The sequence below is a fragment of the Rhinolophus sinicus genome, chromosome 5, assembly GCF_057876585.1.
Source record: "Rhinolophus sinicus isolate RSI-liver-muscle chromosome 5, RSI-T2T, whole genome shotgun sequence".
NCBI lineage: Eukaryota > Metazoa > Chordata > Mammalia > Chiroptera > Rhinolophidae > Rhinolophus > Rhinolophus sinicus.
The window spans coordinates 8,716,102-8,727,722 of record NC_142505.1 but is presented as its reverse complement, the minus strand read 5'-3'; the positions used below and the strand labels follow the sequence as shown (position 1 = coordinate 8,727,722).

General features: G+C 46.0%; 1 protein-coding gene across 3 annotated transcripts; it reads left to right on the top strand.

Annotated features, from left to right (window-relative positions):
- The first annotated feature begins 338 nt into the window (after nucleotides 1–338).
- On the top strand, nucleotides 339–9,872 carry LOC109443535 (C-C chemokine receptor type 2). 3 transcript variants are annotated; one of them, XM_088798204.1, is made up of 4 exons: nucleotides 339–574; nucleotides 2,061–2,169; nucleotides 5,680–5,848; nucleotides 6,078–9,872. In XM_088798204.1, the coding sequence occupies exon 4, from the start codon at nucleotides 6,089–6,091 to the stop codon at nucleotides 7,208–7,210; it is 1,122 nt and encodes a 373-aa protein (XP_088654330.1). In that variant the 5' UTR covers nucleotides 339–574; nucleotides 2,061–2,169; nucleotides 5,680–5,848; nucleotides 6,078–6,088; the 3' UTR covers nucleotides 7,211–9,872. The 3 variants fall into 3 exon arrangements, with proteins under 3 accessions (XP_088654330.1, XP_019579601.2, XP_074168601.2); XM_019724042.3 differs by lacking the exon at nucleotides 5,680–5,848 and having other exon boundaries at nucleotides 341–574; XM_074312500.2 differs by lacking the exons at nucleotides 339–574; nucleotides 5,680–5,848 and adding an exon at nucleotides 1,862–1,937 and having other exon boundaries at nucleotides 2,061–2,176.
- The last annotated feature ends 1,749 nt before the right edge of the window (nucleotides 9,873–11,621 follow it).

The following is an 11,621-nucleotide window of genomic DNA, read 5'->3' as shown; positions in this document are numbered from 1 at the left end:
ACCTGGACTCCCCACTGCTCCCTCTGCTTTTGGGGCCAGTCACTTGGAGGCACTGGCAGATCAGAGTGGGAGCAGGAGGTTAGGGTACTTTTCTGCTTCTGCCCTCCTCCTGCGATGCCGATGTTCTAGTAGTAACTGCAGCCTTTGACCTTCATTTCTCAACTCCAGCTCTTAACAGGGCTCAGGTGACATTGTTTATTCTCTAAACCTCAAGCATAGGGCTAAAAGCTCCCACTGCTGCTAAGGCATTGGACGCCTCACTGCCCCTGTGGGTTCTCTTATCTCTGCCTGCACCCTGTATATTCTCATCCGTATACAGTCTCTTCAGAATCTTAGCCGAGTGTGCCACCTGTTCCCCGTGATAGAAACAAGCCAAACGTTTGAATCCTGGCTCTGCCACTACCTACCTCTGCAGGGCTGGAGACAACGGTGTCTAATGTACAGTGCTCCTAGGCAGCCAGAGCAGAATTCCTGGGCCTTGACCTTCCCCATCCCAGAGCGGCTCCAAGGAACGAGCAACAAGATCCTGGAGTCAGGAGGTTCCACAAGTGGGAGAGGACCCAGCAGCACTGGGGTAAGTATGACCTGTTTTGCTATTGAAATCTTAGAAAGACCCTTCCAGTCCCTGCCCAGAGACGACACTAGGGGACGGTTGGGGAACTTTTCCTGTTCCTGATCAAGCAAGGATCTGTCTTCTAAGGGAAAACCTGAGGCCCTTCTTGCTTAGCACAAAAACCAAGTCTTATGCAGGATAGATGGTCACAACTTATTGAAATCTAGAAAGGATACCTAGACTGCACTGAGTGTGGTGTTGTTATTGGTTACCATTGGTAACATAGCAGACACTATAACATAAATATAACTGATTTATATCCATTAAACCTCACAGACCCCAGAGGCCTTATTATTCCTATTTTATAGTTGAGGAAATCAAGACTTAGGAATTTGCCAAGGCCACAGCATGAGATCCTGACCCTCCAGTCTGCTGAATTCCAGAAAGCGCCAGGGGCCAACTCAGATGACCCAACGTTCCCTGTGGGACCTTAGGGACATTCCTCCCAAGCGTAGTGTCTACATTGCAATGGTGCTGTTAATGGTGATTTCCTTTTCTTTCTTCCTTTTAAAAAATTATGATAAAATAAACATAACATTCATGTTTACATAACATAAAAATTTACCATCTTATTTCATTCACAATGTTGTGCAACCATTACCACCATCCATCCCAGAATTCTTTTCATCTTGTGAAACTGAGACTCTATATCTGTTAAACTATAACTCCTCATTAACCCCTCACCCCAGCACCTGGCAACCACCATTCTACTTTTTGTCTCTGTGATTTTGTCTAAGTAACTTCCCCTGAAAGTTACAAGCCTTGAATAGACTCAAGAGTTCCAAAACAGTTAGATGAAACTGATTCTCTCAGTGCCATTTTTGTCCAGGTAGGGAGACAGATTCCTGATGCTTCCTACTCCACTATCTTCCCAGAATCTCAACAGTGTTTTCTTTTAACAAAACGTCTTTCTGAGGAGTGGGACCTATCATAACCAAGGCCCTTCTTACTAAGGACATCTCTTCCACAAAAGACCATTTAGCATTCCCTTTCGTTAAAAAGCTCTAGTTAATGAAATTCTAACCTGATCCTAAATCTGTGACGCCACTGAAACCAGGAGCCATGGTCACATAAAATCTCATTATATTTCCTCCACCATTGCCAACAGCCCCGTGAGTATTTATCCCCAGGGAAATGAAGTTCTGTTATGCTCGGTTCATGTAAATTATCAGTGGCAGAGGAGAGTAGATTTCTAGATATAGAGATTCACAAGATAAAGAAGCCCAGATTCATTAGACGCGGGAGATGTACAGGGTGTGTCTAACTCACTCTCAAGGTTGCATAAGCAAAATTTCAAAATTAATCCTACTCTGGAGAACTCAATGTAATGTACAATGTTCCTGGCTAAGAAAGAAGAACTGTATCATTCTTTTTTTTTTTTTTTTTTTTTTTTTTTTCAGATATTTACCCTAACTTACTCTTATATCTCCGCCTTCTCCTTCTGCAGGAAACTTTATTTCCTACTTCTGCACACCAAGTTCCTACCTCCAGATCTGTTGGCCTCAGTTGCTGAGAAGCCTGACACACCAGTGCCCCTTGGAAGAAGCCATCCACTGGTGAGTGGTGGGTACTCTTTTTCCTTTACTTTATGAAACATGGACTCAGAGCATCTCAACTCTGGACATGTAGGGACTGGGAGCCCCCTGAGGGTCTGCACAGCCCAGGAACTTGGCAATGACAAAGGTGGAAGAAAGGGGTGGAGGGTGGTGTCTGCACCAGAAATATTAGAGAGACCCTGGTGACAGTGAGGAAGTACAGAGCAGGGTGGACCACCCTTCAGGACTCAGGTGAGAGCAGAGAATGTGCTAAGAAGGGAGAATCAAGAACTTTAAGACAATCTGGTCTTTCAACTCCTGCTCCTCTCTGTCCCTCCCAACTCCCAGACTTAAGAGCTGGAAATTTCTACCCAGAATTTTCTCCCCTCCTAGTACAGGCCCTGAACCAAAATGTGGCTCTTGCCTCAATCCAGGAGGTCCCCAGACGCTGAAGTGAGGAATTTCTTTTTCTGAGAGGAAGCTTATAATTAATTCTGGATGATGTATCCTGACACTTGAAAGTGGCACCTAAACCAATGCATTTGAGCCACCTTGCTAAGTGCCTGCTGTGGTAGGAGCTAAGTGTGCTGGCATGACATAGGTAACAAAGAGGGGTGGCTGGCATGTGAGAGGCCGGTGCAGCTGAACAACAAAGAGCTGAGCAAACGCGGCAGAAGTGGTTGGGGCAATTCACCCCCTGGCACCCCATCCTCACCCCCCCAATCTGAGTCACCAGAGCAAGGGTCTGGGCTGTATATTTTTAACTGACAGACTTCCTGTGTGATACTGAAGCTGAGCATTTAAGTACCACTTCTCTAGTCCACACTTTCCCTACAGATGGGGAGAGGAGCCCTGGTTAATTACAGAACAGCCCTAGAGCTTGCTGCAATGAAGGGGCTGTGGATGCCCAATATTTCTTTTTATAAAGTCTCCTACTGGATTACCTGGGAGTCTAGCACACAGTAGAGCATTTTGTTTCTCAGCAGCTTGCAGCCTGCTAGTTCTCTGTGATTCGCTTATTCAATTAATATTTATTTAGTAGCCGCTCTGTCCTGGGTTGGGTTCTGGGACACCATGATATCTCATTGCAAGACTAAGATCTCTGCCCTCGTGGAGCTTATATTCTGCTGTAAGTGTGTGTGTGCCTGTGTGTGTGTGTGTGTGTGTGTGTGTGTATGCATGCATGCACTTGCGCTTGCATGGGTGGGGCACACTCTTGTGGGGGAGTGTGGATTTTAAGGCTAAATGCCAAAGAAGTTTTGTTAAAGGCTTGGAAGACTACCTAGAAAAATCCATTACCTGTTCTCTTATATCCACCTTTGCTCTCAGAGCCTGGAGATGGGAGCCCCTGAGGACCTTTGAAATTGAATAGCTGAGTGCTCAAATTCCAGCTCAGCCCATACTTGCTTTGTGAGCTTGGGAAAGTCATTCGTGAAATGTAGAAATACTTATCTCTCAAATTTTTTGCAAAGATTACATTAATTAATGTATGCAAAGTATTTAGCATGGCACCTGAAGCTTAAGGAGCACTCAGTGAATGACTATAGTTATAATTCTTTAGGCGGATACGCTTGTTTTCTCCCAAGCTTCATCAGAGGTCTTAGTTGCTGCAGATCTCAAGCGTCTGGCTCAATGATGTGAAATGTAGATCTGTGAAATGTATCAATCACAAGAGAAGTTCAAGAATGTGTAAATAGATAAAAAGAGAAGGTGTGTACATAGATAAAGACAGATTCATAGTCATTACCAGAAAGAAAGAAAAAAAAGAATATTCTTGAGAATCAAGCCTGATGATGTTCGGTGCCATTATAAAGAGTTTCATGCCTTCTTTCAATAACATGTATTGGTGCCTCCATTAGCCTGGTGCTGTCATAAGAGCTAGAGAGAGAAACATGATCTCGTCCTTAACCTCGAGAAGAACACACTGTGTAGAAGATAATGTAATAAGTGCTTATTTAGAGACATGGGCAGTGTTAGGAGAGGAGAAGAGTGATTCGATAGAGGATGCAATTTAGGCTTCACAGGGAAGAAGAATGTGAGCAGGAGGTGTTGGGGGGTGACTAGGAGCTCACCAGCCATTTCAGGCAGAGGGCAAGATGTGCAAGACCATTGAGGCATGGAGGACATGCTGCGTGTAGGGGAAATGGGAAGAAAATGGCGGAGGCTGTCGCACAGGATCTGGGATTTGAGAAATGATGAGAGGTGAAACTGGGAGGAAGTGAGTTTAGGAACAGGAATTGCCTTTGAAGTCTCACCACACACACATCATAGGGCTCCTGGAGGTTTGAAGCTGACAAGTGCGTGATTCAATTTCAGTTGTAGAGAGGACAGAGTGAACGGGAGCACGGCTAGGAAGGAACCACGAGGAAATGAGAGACCAAGCAAAGCCAGAAGTGAGAAGTGCATGAGGTGAGGAAGTGGCAGTTGGAAGAGGCACAGAGGGCATGCATCGCAGAGCTATTTCTCAAGCCAAAGGCCTCTAACATCACAGTGACAGTACAGAGCATTCCTCTGCCCCAGCTGCTGCTGAGTTCTGGTCTCCATTTATCTTCGTGGCAACTCAGCCGAGTGAATATTTTCATGTCAAGAAACTGATAGTTGAAGAAGTAATGAGCCCCAAATTACACAACTTGTAAGTTGGAGGCAGGATTCAAATCTAGGTTTGTTTGGCTCCCAAGGCCTGGCTCTTAATCTTCTGAAGAGGATTTGACAAGGATAATGTCAAATCCTGCTTCTTAGGTAATGGAGTAAGTGACAATAGCCAAGACAAGGAATCTACAGGTTGAAGCAAGTTTCTGGGGGTGTTCAGTTGGGGGTAGATTGAATTTGAGGTACCTGTATTATACCCACTTTGACCACTGCTGTACCTCTATGCCTAAAACAGAGTATGGCTCATAGTAGGTGCTTTATAAATATTGGTTAAATGAATAAATCCATGGGGAGATGTGCAGTAGGCAATGGACAATTCACCTTGGGTATAGGAGTTGAAAGGTGGGGCTGAAAGACAGAGCTTTGGGAAGCGCTAGCGTTCAGAGCACTTAGAACCCTGAGATGAGATGACACGATTCAGGAGGCTGTCTGGAGCAAGAATGAAGAAGGAAAAGATAAAGAGGTGGGAGCCAAGGGTGGTGCCTGGGGACTCTGACAGCATGGGCAGGGGGCGGAGACCCCAAAGAACAAAATTCGTAAGAAGTGGTGAGATAGGAGCTAACCTCCTGGAACCCGAAAGAGTTTTAAATGGAAGAAGTTGTCAGAAAGATCAAAGGCTCATGAAAGATGAAACTGGGTTTGTCTCTGCCACTTCAGCAGGAGATATTTTGGCAGGATGATGGAGACAGAAAGTTGAGAAGGGTGTCAGAACCCTTTTGGGTGCAGGTAACAAAAAACAAAACTCATAGTGCAGGTTTAAACACAGGGATTATTTTTCTCAGATAACAGGAAGTCAGAAAATGGGGGGCTCAAGGGTGAGCTTGGGGCTTGTTGAAGAAACTCTGCTTAGTTTTGCTCCTGTTCTCTGGATCTTTCATGCAGGGTGCCAAGCACCAAGCCCATCCAAGACAAGGTACAAAAGCAGAAGGGTCCAGCCGGAGTTTCTCTTGCATCTCTCTTATCAGAGCAGAGCATTTCCAGAAGGCCCCTAGCAGAGTCTCTTTCTAGATTACCACCCAGAAATGTGCCCCATGCAAAGGAGATAAAGAAAGTAAGTGACCACCATGTTAGCCTTACGTTAAGAGTGGGGCTTTCTGGGAAGGCCAAGAATATTGGCAGATGGGGAGATGACTGGTGTCTGCTCCTAGAAATAATGAGACGTGATAAACTAGCATGTGTGCTTTCAAGGAGATGTCTGCAAAGCAAAGACAAAGTGGAGGATATTTTTAAGCTCAGTAATTGCAGCAGTTGTGTGTTAGTATCGTGTTCTCTGTTTACAGGACGGAGGAAGATGGGTGACAATGACACGTTGCTCCAGTTCAGCCACCACATGCTGTCCACATCGCATTCTCTGCTTGCAACGAATTTCCAGGGGAACGAGGAAGACCCCAGCACTACTTATGACTACGGGGACAGTGTGCCCTGTGAAAAACAGGACGTGAAGCTAATCGCAGCCAGGCTCCTGCCCCCGCTCTACTCGCTGGTGTTCATCTTCGGTTTCGTGGGCAACCTGCTGGTCGTCCTCATCCTGATAAACTGCAAGAAGCTGAAGAGCATGACTGACATCTACCTGCTCAATCTGGCCATCTCCGACCTGCTTTTCCTCATCACCATCCCATTCTGGGCTTACTATGCAGCAAACGAGTGGCTCTTAGGAAATGCGATGTGTAAGTTATTCACAGGGATGTATCACATCGGTTATTTTGGCGGCATCTTCTTCATCATCCTCTTGACGATCGATAGGTACCTGGCTATCGTCCATGCCGTGTTTGCTTTAAAGGCCAGGACAGTCACCTTTGGGGGGGTGACAAGTGGGGTCACCTGGGTGGTGGCTGTGTTCGCCTCTCTTCCGGGAATCATCTTCACCAAATCCCAAGAAGAAGTGGTTACTTACTCCTGTGGCCCTTATTTTCCAGTCGGATGGAAGAATTTCTGTACATTAATGAGGACCATCTTGGGCCTGGTCCTGCCACTGCTGGTCATGGTCATCTGCTACTCAGGAATCCTGAAGACCTTGCTTCGCTGTCGAAACGAGAGGAAGAAACACAAGGCCGTGAGGCTCATCTTCACCATCATGATTGTCTACTTTCTTTTCTGGACTCCCTACAACATCGTCCTTCTCCTGGACACCTTCCAGGAATTCTTCAATGTGAGTACCTGTAAGATCACCAGTCAGCTGGACCAAGCCATGCAGGTGACGGAGACCCTTGGCATGACACACTGCTGTATCAACCCCATCATCTACGCCTTCGTTGGGGAGAAGTTCAGACGGTATCTCTCCGTGTTTTTCCGAAAGCACATCGCCAAACACCTCTGCAAACAATGCCCCATTTTCTATCGGGAGACAGCCGACCGAGTGAGTTCAGCATACACCCCTTCCACTGGGGAGCAGGAAGTCTCGGCTGGTTTCTAAATGAACAGCAGTGTGCTTGATAGTTTTTAAGGGAGATGGCAATCTATACATGATAATAAGCCCCAAGGGTTTACTGAAGAATAGGGGCTTGTGAGTCTCTTAAGCAAGTGCCCAGAAACCTCAGGGTTGCACGTAGCAACAGCAATGTATGCTCCAACATGTACTCCAGGAATATTCCAGAACAACTGTGGGTAGAGACTGACTCTCTAGCAAGCTCATCTTGGTTCCTAGAAAATGCCACAGTGCCTTGTGCTTCCGCTGTTTTCCCCGTATTCACTATTTCTTCACTCACTCTCTGATTTTATCGGTCTCTTTCATCACGCCCCCGGCTGGAGGCAGGGAGGAGAAGGAGACAGGCGTGGGTGAACGTGCGTGGGGTTGGGCCATGTCCAGAGAGGAGGGGGGCGTGAGCATGGCTGAGCCTGTATGGGGATGAAGATAAGGGGTTTGCTCGTTCTGCCAGGCAATAGTTCTGTCCCTTAGCCCCACCCCCCACACACGCATTTATTTTGAAGGCTTTCCCAGGTCCTGGAGAGCTTGGGAGCTGTAATTACTTTCTGACAGCTTTGCTTAGGTCCCATGATCCTTCTCTGTGTAAGTGCATGACACATTTTTCCTTTATTGTGGTTTATCTATGCCAACTACACACTCTGCATTTGAAAGCTATTAAGTCGATGGCCCTATTGTTCCCATGCTTCTTAGCCACATGCCACTATAAAAATTTTTGTTTACAAAATCTATAGTGATGAAAAAAACGAAGCCCTTGTTTGGTCTTTCTGGGGAAAGGGGAGGGATGGAGGTAGTGATGAGGAGCAAGAGTGGGGACCAATGGGTTCCCCCATGGGGTTGCAGGGCCAGAGCAAGAGTGAGATCACCCCTGGAATGTTTCTAGAAACAGCTAAGGGAGAGGCCAGGAAGGATGCCTTGGAACCTCTAAAGGCCTCATCTATCGGATCTGACTGAGTTGTTTCCTTATAGTCTTTCCCAGCTTTCTGGCTGCCCTGTCTCGTCTGTTTCCCCAAAGCCTTTATCACATAACTCTTGCCTGTAGAATTACCCTACTTCAAAATCCAGCTGTGGAGGTCCAGGAGAGTAGACTTGGGGAGAATGTGAAGGAAACTGCCCTAAGAACCGCTTGGTGAACACACCGGAGTGTGTCCTCAGGGCAGAGAAGGGGCCTGGGGACAGGACAGAGACCCTGCCCTGGAAATCATACACCAGCCTGTGTATCTATGTGTACAAATTACCAGGAAGGGCGGGCCTAAATGAAGAAGACTCTAGATGGGTTGGATAAAAATGTCTTCCAAACTGCCTTCCAGGGCCTCACTTTTGGATACATAAATGAGTTCAGATATTTTTTTTTTAAGTAAAAGTAAAAATAAAATTAAAGTAAAAATAAAACTGCAACTTTCACATGTGCCAAAGTATCATTTTAAGAGCTACTATTATGCCACGCCTGAAAATATGGTATTAGTCGTAGAGACAATTCTAGTTTTGAGTTTAGAATCTTGCAGCATTTTTAGGAGACTACTGATTCACATAAATAGGTGTTGATCAGTCAGTCGGAGGTCTGATCTCTGGACTTACTAATTTATGGTGATGTAGCATCAAAATGATACCATGTCATACTCCACAATTGTCATCTCAGCCGTGTCTTTAATTGTCTCAGACTTGCTGCTGCCAAAAATCTTTTTTTACACCATTAAGTCCATGAAGTCATGGATTTAATCATATTAGAAGGTTTCAGGGCCTGGCAGGTGTCCTTATTGTTGTTCAAATTGTCCCGTTTGGCCAGTGGCAACACCTGAGTCAAGCTGACTTCTGATCAAAGCCTTTAAACCCTATTTGTAAAGGAGGGGAGTTGGTTCATTAAGTAAGCAAAGACTTCTGTCTTGGTTGAGCCAAGATAAGAACGTGCATACACGTTACCCAGCGCATGTCCGAGCTGATGCAAGCAAGAAACGCAGGATTTCTGAACCCGGTAACTTGGAAGCTGAAAGACTGTGGCTTTACTTTCTTGCTTCATGGCTAGAGAAGGTTCAGAAAGAAGTGTGTGTGTTGAGAGCAGGGTGGGGGGTCATGCTTCACCTGCAGGTATTTGTATTATCCTAATGGATGCATTACATTTTCTTTTGATGATGAAACGTAAATATTGTTTTTAAAAAAAACTATGATTTGGGGAATGAATCGGTATTCTATATGGCTTGTCTCTTTTTTTAAACTGTCTGATTAGCAACGCCCCATTTCCTCCTTTCCCCAACGTCTGGCAACCACCCTTCAATCCTTTTCCTCTGTGAGTTTGACTATTTTAAACATGTCATGTAAGTGGAATCATGCAGTACTTGTCCTTCTGTCACTGGCATGTTTCACTCAGTACAGTGTTTTCTAGCTTCATCCATGCTGCCACATATCACTGGATTTTCTACTTTTTTGAGGCTGAATAATAGTCCATTCCATGCATTTATCACATTTTCTTCATTCATTTATCAACACGCATAATATTTCATTTGTACGAGATGAGTAAGTTCTAAATATCTACTTTACAACATTGTGCCTATAGATAACAATACAGTATTGTACACTTAAAACTCTGTGACGAGGGTAGGTCTCATGTCAAGTGTTCTTACCACAATAAAAATAAATAAATCAATAAAAAATAACACAAAAACCTGCCTGCTTTATTATACTGGGATGTGATAGATTGTCTTACTGTTCATGACTTTTGACTCCTTCCCCTGTGTGATTACATGCCTGTCCTTGGCGCGTGACTTGCAATGTGTCCTACTGGTGGGACACCCCCACCCCATCCACAGGTGGCTCAGCCAATGGAAAGTGAGCGGAAGTGACACCCACGTCCTCCACATAGAGCGTTCAAGGTCGTTGGGCTGAGCTCAGGGCTGTCGCTGCTTAGCCACAGGAAGGCCCATCCCAGACCACGATCCCTTCAGCCCAGGTGTCCTGGTGAGCGGACGGGAAGAGGCAGAGAGCAGAGCCAGGGCCCCAGCCACATGTCCCAGGAGTAAAAGGTCTGTTTTCAGCCCCCGAGTTGTGGGGATTATTTGCTAAGAAGCACAAAAGCTAAATAGTATATATGGTACATAGTGACTGCATAAATAAAATTTGGCAAAGCATCCATGTTTTTCCATCATGGAATTCAACGTGACAAACACACCTGAGGACATATCTACCAGGTGCCAGATGGGTCAGGTACATACAGATGGATATGCTAATGCCCGTGCCCTTAGACCTCCAAGTCCAGGCACTGCTGATGGGGGGAGGGGTAGAGTGGGGTGTTTGTAAATCGCAGTGCACAGTGCAGAGCACAGAAATAGAGCCACCTGTAAAAATTTGTTGACAGCCCCAAGGAAAGAGTGGCTAATTCAATGAAAGTCCTGCATCAGAGTAATAGTAGCTCAGTAAGATTTTATCTCCACCAAAGACACTGCAACTTAAAAGTTGCCAACCATCTCCATTTCTAGAAGTGGATACCTCAAGTTGCCTTTCTTTCAGGGAGAACATTTGAGTGGGCTGTTTGAGTAAAGCCAATGTGAGGAAAGATCATCATTCCTAAGGACGGGTATCGTGAAGACGTTTAGTGGAGTTGGGGGCTTGACAGAGCCCACCCCATGCTGTCCTCCTTGTCTGTGACACTTAAAGCAGCTGAGGTAATATGAGCGTGTCTCAGAGAGAGATCCTGCAGCCTCCTGGGAATAAGCCATCAAGACCTTACCTTTCCACTTTTGCTTTTCCCCATCACTAAAATTTCCCTGACAAATTGAAACGGCCTCAGGTGAGATTAGCCAGCAGCAAAGGCTACCGAGGGCCACCAAGGGGAAAGCTATCATGAAAGAAGAGGCATCTACTGGTGAGCTAACCTCTGCAAGGCAGCCCATTAATTTAGGGGCGGGCTGGCTCTGGGCGTGTTGAGTGACTGAGGTTGGAAATTTCTTCAGACTTTGCCATGTCAGCACCATGTTTGAATCTGACCTTGGGCACTCTCACATCCTTGACACATTCTTGCTGCCTCACTGCCACGCCCTCCGCTATCACCTCTCTTTAGTCTCTTCAATTGCGCAGCTGACCGGCTGCTTTTGGATGCCCCACCCAGGAATGAGGTTCTGGCTTCCCCTTCTTGCAAACCCCCATTCCTCTCAGAGCCCCCTCCCTTGGTGCCCCGGCCCTCCTCCCCATGGATCCCACCCACTTTTACAGCCCTGTTCTGTCCCGACTTGTCTCCTTACACTGGACAGGGGTGATAGGAGTTAACATGACGACTGGGGACACAGGGCTGGTTCTGTCACTCTTACTAACCCCAGGGGAAGGTGTGTGACCCCAGTGTCAGTGGTTTTCTTAGAACTGAAAGGTACTTAACACCCCTTTGCTCTTAGCCTCAGGTCTTAATTGCCAGTTC